Below are 21,846 nucleotides of genomic sequence, written 5' to 3'. Positions count from 1 at the left end.
AAAATAATAGACTGAGAAATTACTTATTTGATATTTGTATTTTTATATTTCGTCAAATTGTTTATTGATGTATATAAATAGAGTCTACGTTCATTTTCTTGTCAGAATTAATATATTGAAACAAAACATTACACGTTGGTAGCGGCGAATTTTCGTAGTTCCCAACTTGTTTTTAAAAACGTCCAGGGTTGTGACGTTTTGGTATACGTTCAACATTTAATTGTACTTCACACAGACTTCAAAACTAAGTTTGATGACATTTTGATTATGGAAATGGAAGGTTGAAGAATCGGATATCATATGACAAAAAGAACTGATCTTAATAAGCGCTAACAAAAAAACTTAAAGGGCAGTTCTAGCTACATTACAAAGAAATTTCCGTTGCTTTTCCTGTTTCATGTTCATTTGGCGTAATACCTCACTAGGGCGCACCTGTCTGCACAATGCAAAGACAGAGGAATTATACCGCCAACTGGTTGTTGGGCAGGCAAGGGAAGAGAATCTTCTTACGAAAGAAGAAATGATTATCACATGGTACGTTCATAGGTTTGGGAAAATTCAATATTCGGCAAGCAGGAGGTCTACGAAAAAAGATAATTGGTAAATGGTCTGCGGGGTAAAAAAGTTTGGGAACCTCTGATTTAGATTCATAAGTTTATTTAAAATTGTTTGTACTAAAATCGTGTATGCAAAATCCTTAAATCAGCATTCGGGATTTTATGTTACCGATCCTGATTAAAATAATTTATTTTGTGTATGAAGTCCTTTAGTTTGCACCCAAAATGTTAAATTTTTTAAACTTATTGTTTAATATAATATGAACTTTAATAATATGTATAATTTTTTCACAAAATAGACTTATTTTGAATTTTTATCTACACAAAATAATAAGATTCTTAATATAAATAATCTTTCATGACAAAGTTAATATTTTCAAACATGATTTTCTGTTTGGAGTAAAGAGGAAGATGGAATTATTTTACTGCCATTTGTTGTAGAAGCAGAGGGGTACCTGCATAAATCATAAAATTTTATAAGGAAAACTTTTATTGTTGTTGGTATCATTATTTCAATCACTGCCTAGAGCGCACTAGAGCGGCATACCGGGCATACAATATTTATTTCGTGGGCTGTCAAACTTTTTGCCACTGTGAACTGTGATCCGGCAATTTCGTAATTGGTTTACAATGCATAAGAATAATTTAAGTTTTGATACATTAAATCCTAAAACCCCCCTCAGTGCAAGATGGGCTCAAATGTCCAAGCAGGAGCAGATTATCGAAACCAAGAGGATGGAAATTATGGCCAAAATGGAGGCCCAGAAAAAGGCAAAAGGGAAGCCGACTGAAGCGTGGGTATTTTTACACTATCTCTGATATAAATACGCTAATTCAAGATATTGATTACCACGCCTTCAATTTGTTGTTAGAAAGATCGATTTATAATGTTTTGATTTGTGTTTTCAGGAATAAGCCTGACTTGTCGGCTATGAATAAATTTTCCAATGATGGCAGTTTTATGAATCAGTTCAAAAAGTTATCTGACGATTTGAAACAGGGCAAGAAACCGGAACCCAAGCAGCCCCCGGAGCCCGAGAGGAACCGGCAAGTTGAAGAAGATGACAGGAATCGCGATCATCGGAATGATAGGAACCACAGCTCCGGCGGCAGATATAGCAACAGAGATAGGAGTAGAAGTCCCAACAGAGATAGAAAGAGGAATGATCGTCAAGATTATAGGTACAGTAATCTGCCGCTCTATTATCCAACACTTTTCAATTTGGAAGGCGGGTTTGGGTACCGCTGCCCCGAGAACCATTTATTGTATAACCAACACCTCTGCCATAGGTCAGCCCGAGTGGTTCGCTACGTTTGATGATATAGCAGGGGTGCCCGGGTTCAGGATGCGCCTGCCCACCATCTGCGTGGGGTGCCAGATCGGGAGAGGCTGGTTTGGGGAGACCCTTTGACCTCCAACTGGTCTCTCTTGACCTTGCGCCGCAGCAGGGGAGATAGATCATTCGTCAGTCACTCCTGGAGACACTGCTCCCTAGATTCCTACCCCCCCCTCATACCTTTTTCTCTCCTTCCTTTCCTTAAGAAGACCCTCCACACAGCATCCCCAAAGATGACATAGGCCCCGAGGGAAATTATTTTCCTCAGGGCCTCCTGTGTTGGGTTAATCAATAGCAATGACAGGTAAAAGAGCAAATGTAAAATCAATGTCCAGTGTTTTGACTATAGCGTCCTCTGCATGCAAAGTAAAATAAAAATGTGTTTATCTGAAGTGACCAGCCAGGTAAGTATGTTTTTCTGTATTTGTTTGTAAATAATAAATGTGTTTTTCTGAATCTGTTTGTAAATAATAAAATTGGATAGAGACCAGGAATTCATAATTAATTGTACAGTTCTGTTGAGGTGATTTTTCACAAAAACGGCGCTATACAAGTTACCCAATTATTACTATAATCCTCTGTTTATAATTTGCCAAGCTTTGTACACCAACGTGTTACACACTCAGTTACTATAACGCCGTCTAGTTCCCGGGTTAATTATTGTTGTTTTAGGATATTTCAGTTAGTCCACTGTGTATTCTAGCAACTGTCACGTGTCTTTCTGTTTGTTTCATTCGGCCACGTTTTTGTTTGGTTAAGTTTACAAAATGGAGTCTTCTCGCAAGTGGAAATATGATAGCAGTGCTCGTTCGTTTATACAAAAAATTACTATTTTTGAGAGCAACTTACCAGTAGTAACCGAGTTGACATCCCGTCTGTGTCTCACCCTGGTGTTGTGAGTTCAATTCCTCGGCTGGCTAAGTTCTCCATCACGACACAAGCAACATTTTCCCCTTACTGTGGTGGTAGTAGGAGATTTTCAAATTATTATCAGATTATTCGTAACCTTGGAATGTTTGTCTTTCATTAAAAATGAATTATGTATATGAATAGATGTGCATTATATGCGTTAGAATTTTACTTGTTAAAACCAAACTTAACTGTCATTATTTGTTTCAGGGAAAGCAAACACCGTCGCTGGGACTCTGGGAACCATCACTCTCGCCAAAGGAGCCCCTCCCCCTCATCTCCTTTTCCACCACACAATCAGCAGCGAATGCAACCCATGTACTTCGATAACTTCCACAACAACTCCCACCACCTGGGTAACGGGGGTCCCATGCTGCCCCCACCCATGTACCCCCCCAGCCATATGTTTGCCAACATGGCCCCTAACATGTCCCCCAATATGCCTCCCAATATGCCTCCCAATATGCCCCCCAACAGGCCTCTCAATATGCCTCCCAATATGCCCCCCAATATGCCCCAAAACATGCCCACCAACATGCTCCCCAACTTCGTGCCCATGGCTCAGCCTCCGCCCCCACCCAAAACTGACTACAACAACGGTAACCCGCAGCAACAAAACAACCAGATCACTTTCCCAAACCTGCCACCATTCCCAAATCTATATAATCAAAATGATCTTTCTAATAACTTACCTCCTCAAAATAACGCTAACCATTTCAACATGAATAATCAAGTTAAAAATCCACCCGTGTTCGGACCAATTCACGCTAATGTGACTAATATTGAAATGCCACCGGGATTTAATAATCAAAAGACATTTATCCCTCCAAAGAGTAACGGGAATTCCAATAACCAACAGCGGATGAACATTACTCGTCAAGGAATATTTCCTCCCTTCCCCAATATTCCAATGCCTCTGATGGTTCCCAAAACCAATTCAGTCACCGCTTCAAACCAATCATCCAGATTAAACTCTATTAATTTGAATATTTCGATGAACATTCCTTTGCATACGATCCCAGAACCGAAACCATTGGATACGCTGTCCATTCCACCGCCTAAACCATTGAATACGCTGTCGATTCCGCCACCAAAACCATTGGATACCCTGTCAATTCCGCCACCTAAACCATTGGATACCCTGTCAATTCCGCCACCTAAACCATTGGATACCCTGTCAATTCCATCACCTAAACCATTGGATACCCTGTCAATTCCGCCACCTAAACCATTGGATACCCTGTCAATTCCATCACCTAAACCATTGAATACCCTGTCAATTCCGCCACCTAAACCATTGGATACGCTGTCAATTCCACCACCTAAACCATTGGAAGCCATCTCCATCCCCCCTCCCAAGCCGCTGGATGCTGTAAAGATCCCCCCGCCCGCCCCCTTGGAAGCTGTGAAGATTCCTCCCCCTAAACCCATGAACCTTCAAACCATTCCACCCCCTTCTCCAATTTGTCTCACGCTAATTCCTAAGCCCAAAGAATTGGATGTCTGCTCAATTCCACCACCCCCGTCTTCGTCAGGTGAGGATTTAATCAATGTACCTTCTATATTTGATATTGCAAATTAGTATTCAGCAACAAAGGAATTGAAGTAAACAAGTTTAAATGTACATATTTACTTTATTTTCTTATTAGAATTGCAGCAAAACAATCATTCGAGACAGTTTTCTAAATTCTGTATTGAGAAAAATTCACTTACGGTGGTAAAGAACATATTTAAAATTAGTATATTGTACAATTTATTCATTTAATGATTTCTCATTTAAACCTTGATTATTTGAGGTTGCTTTATTATAAGATCAATGACAATTTAACTCTTGCAAGACAACTTTAATAATCTATTGTTGTACAGTGAAACTCTTTGATAAATTCTTATGTGCGGGTTTTATTGTACAGTACTCTCTCATTAATCTGTCGATCGTTTACCTGATAACTACTACAATCCGCCGTTAGTTTTACTAGTTGAAAGTACAAAATCAAGCTCTATAATTCGCCGGTATTCGTATTAGCGCTGGGTTGTGACTCATTTTATTAAGAACGGGATGTTTCAATGTTTCCGTACGATGAAATTTAGTACATTTCTCAAATCCAGATATAATATTGAAAATTTTAATAGAAATAATTGACACACTTCTGCCATGTTAACTTTTTAGTTTGGAATTTTCATTGACGAAGTAACGAAATACATAAAAAGTTAGTCATCATTTCACTGGCTGCAAATGTAGCCAGCCACACTATAGGTGTTAATTGAATGACCGCTCAATTGAACGGGAGCCGTGAGCTTAGAGCATACGAGCAGTGAAAATACTGTGCCGATATGGCTCCCCCGCTACACGGCTCCTCTGCTACAAGGCTCGCTCAGTACGGCTCGACAGTAAGACATTACGACAGTAAGAGTGTGAATTATCATACCACACTTGGCACCAGTACGCCGCTCGTACCACAAGAAAAACAAGATGCCATATGTTATAACAATTAATATTTGGATAATTTTACTGGCGCTATTTTTCTAAAATATCTCCTGATAAAAAACAGTAACTGTTCAATTGAGACGTGGTACGATTTATCCAGAGTCGTACGAATAAGGCTCATCAAATGACCTAACTCGATTATGCGGCTCATTCATAAACGACTCATCGCTAATTCGCACGTCCACTTTAGTAGGCAGCCGGATGCCTAGACTCGAGTGCCAAGCTTTGTACACAAACGGGTTGGGATATTTTACTTTTACTCACTCCGGTTACTATAATGCCGTCTAGCTGGCTCTCGCTGACCATTTTGCCAGTCACCAAGGTTCATTATTGTTGTTTTAGGACGTTTATATATATTAGTGTGAGCGTTTCTATTTGTTTACAAAATGAAGTCTTCTCGCAGAGTCTTCTCGAAATACCTGTTTTAATTTTTATCATGTTTTGTATGCATGCACTACGATCCGCCGTAATTGGATAGGTTGTCGGGTTTGCTGATTAGTGAGAGAAAACTGTATTATAATATTGCCTTATGGTTGTGTGACGAGTGCTGCCAGTCCGGGTTACTTACAACTGTGATAAAAGAATAGTTTTGCGTGGATGAGATTATTTGCAAGTTGCAAGAGTAGTGGCTGATGTGTTGTGTTGGGCCGATGCTGATGGGTATTGTGTAGTTCTCTCTGCAGATGGGCGGTGGGCGGCGCTGGAAGCCGTGGCGGCGCAGGTGGCACGCAACGGAGAAGAGCGGGAGGTCATGCTCAAGACCCAATGCCAACAAGATTCCTCCATATGGTAATGCGACCAGAGGATCCCAGATGCGCACATTTGTTACTATTCTATTCCTATACTTATTTACCTTTTGCCCAGGAACATTTTTTGACAGCCAAAGCTCGTGTAATAAAAGCAGAGAAATGTAAGATAATTAATAATATTCAAAGTATACGAATAAAATTAAAAAAAACAATGAGTATCTTCAGTGAGAATAGATAAAAAAAAATTTGAATAACAAAAATGGTATGGAAACAAACCTAACCTAACCTCAGATAAAATCTTATACTACGTCTGCAGTCTTTGGTCAAAATACGATAGGTAAGTGCAATTGTATTTTCTCATGAAAATAGTATGAATTTTTCAATAATAGTCCCCTGTAAATCTTCTATATAAATAAAAATGGAAATGTTTGTTTGTTCAAAATCTTAAATCTTTGAAATGTTAACACAACGTTGCATTCGAATACCCGTGTGTTTTTATATACCTATATTATATAGATGTTACCGGTGACAGCTAAAAAATGCTATTTTTGAAAAACAGCACCATCTTTTGGATGTAAAAGCAACACTCTATTGTTTCTCTATCCGCACAGACAGACTGAGCCAGAGCAACTTTTTAATTTTAAAAATTAAAATTTTTGAAATATTTGTCATATCTATGAAGCCACCCCAATTTTAATTTTCAATGATTTTTAAAGGATGGCACAATATATAATAGCGTTCTTCCATTACTAAATTAGTTACTTATCTTTAACAATCTGATGTTTTCTCTGATTATGAATTTTAGTTGGTTGGGCCACTCTTCCGTTGAGCGCCTCATTTGAGGTTTTACTTAATAAGTTATTCCACTATAAATTTACATAATATATTATTGACCCGAGACTGCAGATATATTATGTTCTTTGTTTTGAAGCTATTTGTTAAAGTTTAAAATTGCACTCACTTCCAGTCCGTCATCAGCTGTCAAAAAGAGTTCCTATCACAAATGATATATGTTCCAGGTACATACTTCAGGTGTCATACCATTTATATTAAGCAGTATAACATTTTTCCTACAATACTTGCCAGTTTACGGGCTCTGTCCAACAATGGCTAACGTGGCATTTCACCATTCAAGGTTCCTCCGCGATGAACGCAGCTCCGACTACAAAATGTACCGAGACCTGGTCTCAAAGTATCGCACCGAGCTCCTCCGGCTGCAGAACATTAGCGATATAAAGAAAGAAGAGAAAAAACACGTACCAAAAGATAAAAACATCTCAGGGGAGGATAAATATGTACCGGGTGAAGAGAAATATGACTCGGAAGATGAGAAACATGTTTCCAGTGATGATAAATACGGTTCCGGGGAAGAGAAATATAATCCCGAAGAAGAGAAATATAATCCCGATGAAGAGAAATATAATCCCGGGGAAGAAAAATATGTGCCCGGGGAAGAGAAATATGAACCAGAATTCAGTATGGATTATGAATCTAGCGAAGACGATTCCAAGCATGATCTCAGTAAGCTTATGAAAAAAGAGATTGAAGTTGAATTTGATATTCAGAGCTTTTCTAAAACAGAGGAAAGGTTGAAACAGGCGAGGGTGAAGGCGGAGAGCTCGCAGAAAGCTGAAGAAGCTGGAGAAGAAGAAGTGAACCAGGAGAAGGAGAAGAGAGAAAGGAAGAGGAAGTCCAGGTGGGGAGAAGGTCCCACCAGCGCTGTGCTTCCCGTGGGACTCCCTGGAGTGGCCGCCGTGGCCTGTCTTGGAGGTAACATTATAAATTTATTGTTTCTTTTATGAACTCTACACATGAGGCCTTACAATTTCCCTCGCTCATCTTAGAGGATTGCTGTTTGAAATGTTTTTTAATGCAAATAACATTTTTTTAATTTGATAATTTAATCACTTTGAAATATAATTATAGACGCTTTAAATAAATACTGCAAGTAGAACATATTATATACTATAATAGAACATTTTTTTCTTTTTATAAGCTTGGAAAAAAATAAAGTATCAGGTCTATAAAAAATGCTTTAAAGTGCAAAATCTCCTACTTCCGAACACCTTTTCGGATTAGGTTTTATTGTATTATGTAGCACATTAAGTTCTTTAAATCGGAAAATTTTTAGGTTTTACGCGTGGACTTCACAAAATAAAATATAACATTTTTGAATGTTTTTTTTTTTGCTTAAATCAAAACAGGCGGCCGGCGTTAAGCTGGAATTTCAACCTTATCTGCCATCTGCGTAAGGAGTGTGTGATTTCGCCTGCGCATCAAGTTGCAACCTTAAGGAAAGGAGTGATCATCCGAGCTATTGAGATCAAGAACACTCGTTGTTGGAGTCGTAACAACAATCTTTTCTCATGTGCCAAATGTTGGGCACACCTTTGTCGTGTCTCCCAGCAATGCACCAATGCCGAAGGGATCAATGACACTAGTTCTTTGATGAAGTTCACTAGTCCTTTTATTAGAATTATTTTGACACGGGCGTTAATTTTACAATGAGATATATTTTCTTTGGCATAAAGTGGATACATAATTATTTATGTTCTTAATCTGTTTAGGAATAGTGCCAGTGGTGGCCCCGGGCCCCATGCTAGCCCTCAGCGGGGAGAAGACTCAGCTGAGTCGGGTGAGCCGTCAGGAACCAGGCCTGCTGCAGTACGCGCTGCAGAGCTACGGCTCCACCAGCCTCAGCGACGAGGACTGGAAGAAGTGCGAGGACCACTACAAAATCAGCCTCTTGTATAAGGTAATCCATTCTACAGTCCATTTGTAAATTAAACCGTATTAAGATGACTCAAAAGAAATAAGATTACTTAACACCTTTTGCTTCCAATCCTAGGAAACACTTCCTTGTATAGTAGTGGGGTAGAGTAGTGGAAGGATGACAGACTTCCACAGCATATCATCCATGCTACTAATATATAGAAAGGATTAACTTATTAGAGATCCTGACAGTTCTAGAAGCTGTGAAAGGCCGGCGTGTTTTCGTTCTTCCAGGCTGTAATGTATACGCTGCAATTCTCGAAGAATCTAAGCTACGCTGCGTGCGGCAATTACAGTAGAACCTCGTTAATTCGAAATCCAGCGGACATCAAAAATCAAATTTCGAATTAACGAATTCCCATGTAATTCGAAATTTTATGAACAAAAAAAAAAAAAAAAAACTGCGAAAATCGAGTTCCTCGGCCGCCCCTTCAAATTCGGGTGGTATCTTTGGAGTAAACTCGTATTAATTCCAAGTATCCCCGTTTAAATCGAATTTTTACAGCCGATTTCCGTCGCGATCGGCCCTTCAAGTTCAGTTATTCTAAGAAAATTCATAAAAATACAACACATTTCCGCGTAAATCAAATTTTCGCGGTCGATTAACGTCGCGGCCGGTCCTTTAAACTTGGATATTCGAAAAATACGATATATTTATGCGTAAACCGAAATTTCGCGGCCGATCCTTTAAATTCAGATATTTGAAGTAATTTTCGTAAAAATACGACAAATTTCCGCGTGAATAAAAATTTTGCAGTCAATTTCAGTAGCGCCGGATCTTTTCGATTTTAACTCAGATATTCGAAGTAAATTTAGTAAAAAATACCATATTTTCCTCGTAAATTGAAATTTCATAGCCGATTTCCGTCGCGCCGGATCTTTGAAAATCAGATATTCAAAATAAATTCGTAAAAATGCGATATATTTATGCGTAAATCGAAATTTCGCGGCCGATTTTCGTAGCGGCCGACCCTTTAAATTCAGATATTTTAAGTAAATTTCGTAAAAATACGTCATATTTCCGCGTAAATCGAATTTTTTGCGGACGATTTCCGTAGCGCCGGATCTTTTAACTCAGATATTTGAAGTAAATTTAGTAAAAATATAATATATTTCCGCGTAAATTGAAATTTCGGAGCCGATTTACGTCGCGCCATAAATTTTACGTATAAATTTTATTTATAATAAATTCATTAAAATACGACATATTTCCGCGTAAATCGAATTTTCTCGACAAATTTTCGTCACGGCCGGTCTTTTAAATTCAGATACCTATTTGAAGTATATTCGTAAAAATATGTCATATTTCTGCGTAAATTGAAATTTAGCTTTCGAATTCCGTCGCAGCCGACCCTTTGAATTCAGATATTTGGTGTAAATTCATAAAACTACGGCATATTTCCGCGTAAAACGAATTTTCTCGGCCCTTCAAACTCGGATATTCGGAATAAATAAGAAAAAATACGACATTCCAGTGTAAATCGATTTCGATTTATAAAATAATAATACTAATTAGGGCGATCTATAAACACGTAAAAATACACTTTTCGGCATTTTACCGTCATGGCTGTCTTTTAGATTCAGATTTACGAAATTTTAAGATTTATTTTCGCAAAAATCGAAGTTTTTCGAATTACACAAACAAATTTTCGTGTGCGGACAAAAATAAATTTCGAATTACGAATTAACGAATTTCGAATTAAAAAAAAATTTTGTATGAAAAAAATTTCTGTGGATATTTTTTTGGCGAAAATTTCGAATTACGCGTTTTTTCGAATTATCGGGGTTCGAATTAACGGGGTTCTACTGTATAGAGTACAGCTTATTATAGAGAAGTCTTCTAGATGGTCGGCTATCTTTCATTCTTGCTGCACACATGTTACAAATTCCCCAAACAAATCGAATGTGTTTTCGAAATATCGACATCTCTCAATGTTTCTATGATTCTAGTACAAAATTAAGTAAAAATGTTGTTAGCATTTTTGCGTATGATGTTAAAATTAAATTTTTTATAAATAGTAACGTTTATTTTAAATGCATACACCAGAAAGATAAATTTAACTAGTTTCAGTATTTATTTTTACAGAAAATTAAAAAAGTAAGATGTATATAGTGCATTCGAGATACACAGAAAATATTGCCAAATGTTAAAAGTGTTGAAAGTACTGAGGGGTTAACCTTTGGTTGCTTAACCTTTTGAATGCCAGTAGGTAGAAGTGTAGATGTGCACAGCAGGCCGTGAATTTTTAATCGAAATAAATCATTTTAAAATCTTATTTTTATAAATTAACAACATTACACCTTGAAAGGATATTTAAATGACTTACCAAATTTATTCAATATTCAAGAAAAAAAAAAAAAAAAAAAAAAAAAAAAAAAACGGGACATTATGTATGATACAGAGGCTCAAAGAAGAGCGAGTAAACTCGCTATTTTTCTATGGCTGGCCTGCTGGGCACGGCCAAGAATGCGAGTAAACTCGCTCTTGGCACAGAAGCGGTTAAAAACGAGAGAAAAAGTTAAAAATCTAAATGATCGAAAAAAAAAAAGTCTTTTTGGGTTCTCTGCAGTGGCGGCTCGTGACTTTTCGGTGTACTAGAGTGCAAATATTATAAAAAATTGCATTTCTGATGTTGTTATAGCTGAAAACAATTTTTTATTTTTTTTTCGAAAATTGATTTTTTGTATGAAGATTTTCAGGAAATTTCAGTGTAGCCGTGCGCCGCACGGAATTCCTGAAAATCTTCATACAAAAAATCAATTTTTCGAAAAAAAAAAAAAAATTGTTTTCAGCTACAACAACATCAATTAATCCATTTTTTGTAATATTAGCACTCTAGTAACCCAAAAGTCACGAGCCGCCACTGGTTCTCTGTAATGATTTTGTGTAGAATTATCAGTTTCACGCCAGTATTATGTGTTTCTGAATACCTTGTAAATTCTTTGTCCAGTGGAGCCATTCCAGTTTTATTATACATCTCGTTATGACTTGTACATTCGTTATATTCTTGTTTCTTACATCCAACCACATAAATATGAGTGAGAAGTGGAAAATTTGTTGATTGGGAAACAAAAAAAGTCTCATAAGCTTCATGTGATAGAGAAAAAGTACAAATAGATTGGCATTCTTTGGGTGATAAATTTTTTATTGAGAGTGTCGTTAATCTGTCAGGAAATGTTGGAGAAGCGGCGAGAGCTGGAGATGCTGGCGGCCTCGGGGCGCCATAAATACGAGTATGACTCGGACGAGGAGGTGGAGGGCGGCACCTGGGAGCACCGGCTGCGCATGCAGGAGATGGAGGCCACCAGCCGCTGGGCCGGTGAGCTAACGCGCGCCGCCTCGGGCAAACATCACATCGGGGACTTTCTGCCGCCTGACGAACTCAAGAGGTAATACGCTCTCCAACGTAATGTCAACAGCCTCGACCGCATCCATGTTCTGGTGTCCCTACCATCAACACAGCGCAGGTTGTTCATACCATCAAAGTTCCTGTCCCTTGACCAAGTTTTTATTTTCCTTGTCTTTTTGAGGAGAGGAAGGAGTGAACATGGATCTTGAAGAGACCCATGTTGTAGGAGAGAGGAAACAGAGGCCTGCAAATCTTTCCACAGCAGAGCTGTTGAACTCAAGAATTAGTCGTAGAAACAACTCGTTCTCATGTGACAAAAGTCAACCGTGTACAAATGTTAGGCACGCATTTAGTATGTTTCCGCACTATGCACCGGTGCCGAATGGATCAATGACGCTAGTTCCTCGGGGCATTTTCCATTGAAATACTGGTAGAATAAGGACAGCATTCCTACCTGACACCTGTGCTCTAAAAATTGCAATCCGTTTGTTAAGATACTGGAATCTATCAAACGAACCACCCGCTAATTAATTAATTAATTACCTTAATTTCCTGATAATATTTTTGCTGTGCCCTCTTCATAACAAACATCTTGTCTTTATTTAGACCAAAACATCTTGTCTTTATTTAGACCAAAACATCTTGTCTTTATTTAGACCAAAACCTCTTGTCTTTATTTAGACCAAAACATCTTGTCTTTATTTAGACCAAAACCTCTTGTCTTTATTTAGACCAAAACATCTTGTCTTTATTTAGACCAAAACTTCTTGTCTTTATTTAGACCAAAACATCTTGTCTTTATTTAGACCAAAACCTCTTGTCTTAATTTAGACCAAAACATCTTGTCTTTATTTAGACCAAAACTTCTTGTCTATATTTAGACTAAAACCTCTTGTAATCACGAACTAGTGGGTAGGATGGCCTGGAGGCTATCGTCCTCTCTAATATGCTTTTAAAATCTCTGTTGCTAGAAACCTAACTGCTAGCCGAGGTTGGTTTTGATAATGGAGGCGCAAACACGTACACTACAGATATCTCTTGGATTACTGTGTAAACTCTATGAGCCGCTAGCACTAGAGCCATTCTATGTAGCTTAAACTATAACAACGTTGTTCTTTGATAGGTTCATGGACAAATATTCAGCAGTCAAAGGGGGCCAGGAACCAGACCTCAGCGACTATAAGGAGTACAAACTGAAGGAAGACAATATAGGTAATGTTTCTTTTTTTCATTGCTAGAATATTGTGAGGGTCCAAGAACCATTTTATTTTGTCTAATTTTATCTTATTACGTACAATAAGAAATCTCTTATTTATTTAGAATATATTAAAGTATAAACAATAATTATTCATATGTTCTAGACCAATAAAGTTCCATTAACTTAAATTAATTAATTAATACAAGTGAAAAAATAAATAAATTATGAAATACATAATATTATAAACAAGTAAAAAAAGAGCTTTCGTACGATTATACTATTCAAAACCGTAAAATAAACTGGATTTCAAGTTACAGTTGAAAATGTCTACATCTCGTAAGATTAAGGACCTTCTGCCACTGGGATATGCAAGTATCCGTTTCTCGACGATTCAAGTATCTTGGCAACTACCGCCACACAACAGAGCGGCGGTTCGTAAACAGGCACACCTTGTGTGAACTCGTCGGCGACCAGTTGAGCGAGGTTGTCGCCACCCACGTCGTTAAGACTTTAAATATGGCTTCACTTGTATCGAGACATTTTGTAATAATGTTGTGCTTTAGGTCGATGCTACGAACATAATCGTCAACAAAGAATGACAGGATATAAAAATCACGGCCACAGCTGCTGTTTGGTTGTTAAGTGAGGTTATGAAAGCTTTCTAGTTTTGACGTTTCGAGAATTCAACAACGATTGGTGGCGACGCGGTTCTCGTGATTTCGGTAGCGACAGGTTGTTTGCGACGTGAGTATCGGACGCTTGTATATCCCTGTGGAAGAAAAGCCTAACAATGTATATTGAATGCTTCTCACGTGTAATAATTTGTTATGCATATCTGGACTGCTGTGTTGATTGTATTGATAGGTTAATAATGATTGTAAATAATTTAAAGATTTTCTGTGCAGGCTTCAAAATGCTCCAGAAGTTGGGGTGGAGTGAGGGGGAGGGCCTGGGGGCGGACGGATCTGGAATAGTCAACCCAGTCAATAAGTATGCATTCAAATACTTTCCAAATATTCTATACTTTTCAAATATCTAACTTTCATCTTCTAAACCCTCTCATTTTACTCTTTTGAATCACAAAAAAACTATCAACGATAGGACCTTATGCTTTTTTATCATTTGATCTGAGTACCTTCCAGTCTTGCTCTCGCCACAGAAATAGGGATGGTTAATCTGGAAAGGAAAGTCAAAGCGGTTCCAGTTACCGGAGACTGATAAATGGAATTGATTATATATACAGTTACTTTTAGAACTATTTCCGGCGACAGTAGGTTTATCGGTATGCTAATTGCTAATATGATTCGATTTTGATACTAGTTAAAACTTACCATCTCTGTTTCTCTGTCGCGAGAACGAGATTCGAGATCTATAAAATTTATACATGAACATAAATGTACTGCCATCTGTAGTTGAGATTTTAAAATGATTTTTGGTATGAACATATTTAGATAATGCTGTTTTTCCGCATAAGGACTCATTTTATACCGTTAAAACATAGCGGTCTTTTCACAAAGCTTTCCATTGATATACGCAGCGTGACCTCAAATAACCAGCTCAGACCTTGCCATAATAATTTTCCCATCTAAGCTCGTATTTCCGTCCTGAGGGGTAGCAACAGAGAATCCAACCAGGGCCTGGGAATAGACCGCGGAGACAGTCTGGAAGAAGGGGATGATGAGTTCGATGCGTACAGGAAGAGGATGATGCTGGCTTACCGGTTCCGACCCAATCCCCTGGTAAGTTCAACACATAACTTATTTACAATCAATTTGATACTTGATCATTTATATTATCATTATTTATTTTCTAAACAGGCAGTATTACATACATAGTTTATCATACTAGTTTCAGCAGTCAGTATTAGCAAGAGAAGTTTTAACTATTTTATAATATTGAGAAAAAATATGTACAAATAAGTCTAGTTAAAGAGTTCCATACAGACAGCGGAGGTACGAGTAAACATTAACACGTTTGCGGACACGCCAGCCACAGCCGTCCAAATCGTGCCTCTCATTAAGGAAATGACGAATGAAGTGCAAATACTGTCACAGCGGATGTAAAACTATAGTATTTGTATGATGGGAATCAGTAACGCACTCCAAAATTTCAGACAATCTAAATATAATAATTATCAACCGATAATAATAATACAATCGAAAATCAACGCAAATAAATGTAATACTATGAAAGTATTAAGTTAAATCCAACCGGCTCGAATTTTCGTTCTTTGTATCACGTGTCATAAGTCACGTGGTGCAAGCGAATTCCATATCGCTCATCGAGAAACGTCATCTGGGAACATCAATTGTCTATACGCGCAGAGTGTGGATGTTGACCATAGTATTGAAATTTCTCTGAAACATGAACGGTGCTCACCAATGCCTCTTAAACTCTTTTGCGAGATGGGGCCACTTTAATTCACAGTTCGCATACTGATAATCCCAGCAGGTCGATAAGTTTCAAAATTGTTTGTTGCTAGAATCCTTTACCCTTTATCTGACCTGACGTAAAGATAGACTGGCAATATTTTTAGCACAACCACCCACTTTTGTGAATACAAACCGCCATTGATGAGAATAGGTGTTGTGTCCCTATGAAAAAACATGTGCTTCAACTGATGTGCTTGTTCTGACTTGTGTCTACGCGAGTGAAGAATAAATCAATAACCGTCAATCCAACGTTTATGTTCGTGGTATCGAAAACTGTGGATCTGGCAGGGTCATTGTCGCGTTAGGTTCATATATTTATGAAAAACAATTTAGTCATAAATTTTCTTTTAGCTGGAAAACATAATTTCCGCATACATATTTACTACAACCCCCAAAATAGATTTCAATCAAAACTGAAATATTTAAAAGAATGTAGAATAGAATCAAAAATACAACATTCACAGTAAACATAGACTGCTAATCAGTAATAATAACCAGAGTTATTTCCAGAATAATGTCCTGAACTATAAGGCCACGTCCGCACAGGCAGGCGGCTTGCTTAGCGCCTAGAGTCTAGCGAGTAGCTTAGTAAAACAAACGTTCTAGAACACTCGCGACTGGCCGCACTGCGCGCTTGGCGTCTAGCTAGTCGCTATGCTAGTCGCTTTGCGGGTATCGAAGTGAACGAACGTGTTGGTTTTTTGTCACTAGGCATTTTTGAAGAGAAAAATGGACGAAATATTAATTGCATCTGTTTTTAAAAGAGAACCTCTGTGGAATCCAGCTAATGAACTACATACAAATGTAGTTGTCTTAAAAAAAAAAATAATAATTATGTCATAATTTTTTTTACAATGAGACGTTAATTATGGTTATGGCGTTGGATTACGTATACTAAGAAGTATATCAAATGATTCTCTGGGCTAGACTGGTAAAATTTTTCGTCAAAATTACGCAATTGTTTACACAGAACATTAAACTGCCCATGACTTGACCGTGACTTATTTATGTCATGAATCCAACATGATGGATAAGGCCGTGAAATGGTATATTTTAAAGATGAATTTCTGTAAGTAGCAGTTTTAGAGCTATTTTTGAAAGTGACATCTCGTCAACTAGACGACAAGCAAATGACCAAGACACCTAGCGACCCACCACGCAAACCACCTTCAGTGCGGACACCGTGTATCCTAGCAAGTAGCCAGAATGCAAGCCACTAGGCTCTAGGCGCTAAGCAAGCCGCCTGCCTGTGCGGACGTGGCCTAACTAATCTAACCTTATCTAAAATCTTGAAATATTATATATAACTTATTTGGTTCCATGATAACTCCTCAAAATGACAATTCAACACACCTTTAAAAGGTGATATACACATCTAACCTATTTATCCTAGTTTTTTTTTTCATCACTTTTCATAACTTTATAACACTTTATAGGTGTGTTGAATTGTCATTGAGTTATCCGGTCACCAACTTATTTTTAGTGTTTGAACGAGTGTGAAAAAATGTTTCCTTTTATTTTCAGAATAACCCGAGGAGACCGTATTATTAATCAAAAAAAATATATGCAGAAACCTGTAATTATTATAACAAAAACATAAAAAAATTATTATTTATTTATTCTTATAAATAATGCCAATAATAAGGCCGCCCGCAGATGAGAGACGATTTGCGGCGACAGTTGGAAACTATTCCAAAATTCATATAAATTCAAAAAAGTCTCCCGAAATACGGTAATGAATTTTTATGCCGGCAACTAAAGTCACTCGTCTGCGGGCTGTCTAAGAGTACTGGCAGCAATCTAAAATGTATATTTTATGCATTAGATATTAGATAATTTGAAATAAGAATGCCATTCTAAAAAGAGGATTCTAAATTAACACACTTAACTGCAATCAATGGCATTACAAACTTATAGACACGTTATTGTCTCACAAAATGTGGCGACTAACACACATACTTGAGGTGGAGTTCCGAGCACAGCGACAGTATTATACACTATGGTAATGTATGGGAGCATATTTGAACACAGTGTTACTGACGCAGCTTCTTCGATGCTACTGCTGTGCTTGGAACTCACCTTAAGGTTTCCAGTAAATTCTTATTTCAAATATTCATTCATGTGTGACAAAGATAGATATATTTGAAGAAGTATTCTAAGATGAATACGGAATGCTGTGTGAGACAACCTACTATGTGTTGCTACATTCGCTATCTCACTTCCTCTAATCAATTGGAAACAATAGAAATAATTGTATTATTTACAGTCATGTACAGTACACTATGATGGCCTCCTTGGTCGAGGGGTAAAGCTCTCGACTAGCAAGCCGATGGTCGCGGGTTCAAATCCCGGCGTGCGCAAGTAAATTTGTGTTATTTCTAATTTATTAATTTCAAATAATTTATAGTTTGCTTGCATGTGGAAGATACTCTTAGTATCGCCCTGGAGTAAGACCACCATTCAGAATTGAAACATTGCTTGAAATGGCTTTAGCCGTGTTTAAAAATACATTACGTATTTACACTATGAAATGTTATTCCTTGGCTTTTACTAGTGTTTGTCATGTAATGGAAACACTTCATCACCCACAAGGACATTTAGGCACTTATTTATGGAATTTGGTTAGAGATTAGCTTGACAGTTTAGAATTATATCGAAAGGACGACAATTACTGCATCTTTTGCTTGCCAGATCTCTGCAACATGTCTGGCAATTTGTAATGCCACTTTCTGCGATTAAATAATTAATTTAACAAAATAAGCAGCTAAATTGTTGCAAATACAGGGTGCGTTTTATGTTCCAGGTCGATGTTTTTTTTTTTTTTAATAACTTTTAAATGAAATACAATTTGATTGATTGATTATATAGTCTTTAACACTATGTATGGAATACGAAATCGTTTAAGTGGCCGCCTCTGGCTGCCAAACAAAATCGACCTGGAACATAAAACGCACCTTGTATTATGAATACCTAAAAACGTGTTCAGCATTCATTCATTCAGAACTTCCTATTCTACTCTAGAAATGTTTACAAAGCTGAATTAAAATATGTATGCTATTTATTTACGCACGTAAAAAGATAAAGGCAATTATTTCCCTAACCGCTGCACTTTTAGGCACAGATGATGGAAATTACACTTTGTTTTAACAATTACTCGAGAAACAACTATTTCCACGCACCAAAATAGGTTATTAGGTTTATGGCTGTTATGATCGCTACTTATAAATATTTAAACTTTATTGGTAATATAAAATTACACACACAATCAATTTAAATTGGTCAGCAGGATTAGGAAATAAGAACCAAACGAATTGTCAAAAAAAGCAGTCAGATCCAGAATAAAATCAAAATGGCCTCTCGGCCAGCGCTCGGCTCTTAGAAGCAGTGTAGCGATCTGCTAAATATTGCCAGCGGCAAAAAGGAATATTCCTCATAAATTATTATTATTGTTAGTTCTTATTCCCTACAGGTTCTTAGGTTGGGTTAATTAACTAATTTATGCATATTTAGATTGAAACGAAACTAATGTTGTGTGTCAATCCATACAAAAAGGGTTCAAAATAACAGCAAAGGGATCATTTATAAGGTAAATTATGAATTTTGATTGAATAAATATCAAATTATGTTGTGTTCGAACTAACAGTTCTCCAACTCGTCGTGGAAGGAGATAATGAAGAATAAGTTCTTTGTGTTAAATCAGGGATTTATTATATACTTCGCGTATTACAATAGTGACTCGATAGTCGACCTAACTAGGAGCTGGCTAAATGATATCTGAAAACACCAAGTTTGTCTGGGAGCATTCCCACTGGCCCTGGCGACTACTGGCTACTAGCTGCCATCTTGCGGACTTCCAAGCAAGCTCTTTGCACTGCCCTCTATGAGTGCATCTATGAAGCTCTTAGCTAACTCACTTCCCAACAAATTATAATGTTTTTTTTTATCTATCCCGACATTATACACATATTATACACATTTACCATTTTTTATTTTTATTTATTGGCTATTTTTTTGCAGCCATCTTCTTCTTTTAGAACATTGTTTCTTGTAGTAATTAAGTTGAAACGAAGTGTAATTTTCATTATCTGTGCCTATTAAAATTACAGGGCTTAAGGAAATGTTTACCAAGATAAAATTATGTTAATTTACGGATATTTTTATGAGTTTTATCACATATTATAATGTAAACAGTCAAACTTGGAATAATGTTATAATGAGAAAGATGAGACAAACATAATTTTTCCTCATTTCAGTGGTTGGAAAATTGTAACTTGAAAATAATTTTACGGGTATACTTAAAATAATTAATAATCTGCTATTTAATAGATGGCGCTAATTTAATTATTTCAGGAAAAAAACTCTTTTGCCAGTTATGCTTTAAAATAATAACTACTAACAGATTATGAATTCCTTTGTCATTATGATGCCAAAAAGTAGTGACTTGTGTTTAAAATATTTCCTATTTATAATTTTTTTCTCCACTTTTTCATTGTATTTTGACTGTACTTTGTTTTTTCACTGTAATTTATGTACATACAATTTATATATATATATTGTAAACTAAACCCACGATTATAAATTTACCTCCACAATACACATGCATACAATATATAATAATTATGATGATAGACTAGAATAGAAAAGCGCCTCTCGATAGCATTTGTAATGTTTTGTAAAAATGCGTCGACATTGTGAAAAGCGTTATCGCTTCTATTTACATTTTGAACAGGTGCCCAATAACAAACTTCAGCTATTATTAACCCCTAGGAGGCCAGCTAGAATATTCAATAAATAAAAAATACATTTTTGTTAATGCCAACATATAATACATATATAACAGTTTAGAGCGCTCGTTATAACAGTTAACGATGGCATGGAAATATGCGTAAACTAAACATTTTTGTAAATTACTTGCAGTCGTGACTCGCTATTTCCATGAGCAATTTACCAAGTTTGACTGTTAATTTATTATAATTATTACCAAAATATGTAGTTAGTATCATTAATTCAATAGTAAAGAAAGAAAACTGTAATGGCTTTCTGTTAGAACAACGAAAATATATGTCTAAAAGATGTACAAATTTTAATCATTTAATACACTTCTGACAATTTTTTAAGTGTTTTATTTGTCTAGTCCAGCGGTCGACAAACGGTCGGCATTTTCGGTCGCTCGCGTAAGATATTTTATTATGTTTATAAATTGATGATGTTATATATATCTCTGCTTGATGAATCTACCAATGTGGTTGACACATCTCAGTTAGCCATATTTGTAAGAATGATATTTAGCGATTTTACTGTGACCGAAGAGCTTTTAAAAGTTTCAAGGGCGCATAAGGGGCGAGGATATTTAATTTGCAACTAAACAAATTATTTCTTCTGAGAATATATACCCATTCAAAAACTTGTGGGTATTACTACCAATGATGCTCCAGTTTTTGTGGTTCAATAATGGCTTCATTGCCTTATGCAAGAAAGTCGTTAGTGAAAAACTTATGTGAATCAATGTTTTCCTCTATGAAGGTTGTTAAAAGTGTATAAAGATACAGACTCGCAGACGTCCATCTGCAATTGCATTCGGATGGGGGTGACAAGTTACTCACCAAGGATTGAGGATTGAAAAGATTGTGGAGGAAAGTGAATACCATTCTTTTCACTTTCACACTCATTTAAATATATTTTTCATTTATTATTATGTTCATAAATAAATAATTTAAGCACATATTTTATGTTTTATTGGATGTCTTCCGCCTTCCCCTCTCACTACTTCTCTCTCCGTACGCGCATATGGCAGTGGGAGTTAGCTCATCGCCTTCTACAGAAACAAAACTATTAGTGCGCCGCCCGCCTTCCGCTGCTCTTTACTATAAATGCCCGCTTTTTTTGTGCCGAGTGGGCCAGTAAATAGTCCTCTATTTCGCAAAAGAAAGATGTGAAGATTAACTGGATGAGAACAGATTTGACTCCAAAATACCCTGGTGAGTCCTTCCTCTTTGCCTTGAGACATATGTTCTCCTTGGTGCAGTGGTCACTCATTACAATCCACGATACTTCGAT

At 36.9% G+C, this 21,846-nt stretch overlaps 1 protein-coding gene across 2 annotated transcripts; it reads left to right on the top strand.

Moving 5' to 3' along the window:
* The first annotated feature begins 1,108 nt into the window (after positions 1-1,108).
* Positions 1,109-21,663, top strand: LOC149426051 (uncharacterized). Of its 2 annotated transcripts, XM_089643296.1 has the most exons (11): positions 1,109-1,351; positions 1,467-1,739; positions 3,014-4,338; positions 5,960-6,077; positions 7,173-7,807; positions 8,605-8,792; positions 11,982-12,199; positions 13,283-13,371; positions 14,263-14,347; positions 14,967-15,096; positions 17,314-21,663. In XM_089643296.1, the coding sequence occupies exons 1-11, from the start codon at positions 1,188-1,190 to the stop codon at positions 17,338-17,340; spliced, it is 3,252 nt and encodes a 1,083-aa protein (XP_089499422.1). In that variant the 5' UTR covers positions 1,109-1,187; the 3' UTR covers positions 17,341-21,663. The 2 variants fall into 2 exon arrangements, 1 of the variants encoding a protein (XP_089499422.1); XR_016303906.1 differs by lacking the exon at positions 14,263-14,347.
* Positions 21,664-21,846: the final 183 nt, after the last annotated feature.

Source organism: Hesperophylax consimilis, chromosome 2 (genome assembly GCF_061612785.1).
Source record: "Hesperophylax consimilis isolate HC1 chromosome 2, BYU_Hcon_1.0, whole genome shotgun sequence".
NCBI classification, from domain to species: Eukaryota; Metazoa; Arthropoda; class Insecta; order Trichoptera; family Limnephilidae; genus Hesperophylax; species Hesperophylax consimilis.
Note: the sequence above shows the minus strand (reverse complement) of the source record. Positions and strands in the feature narration are given on the sequence as shown.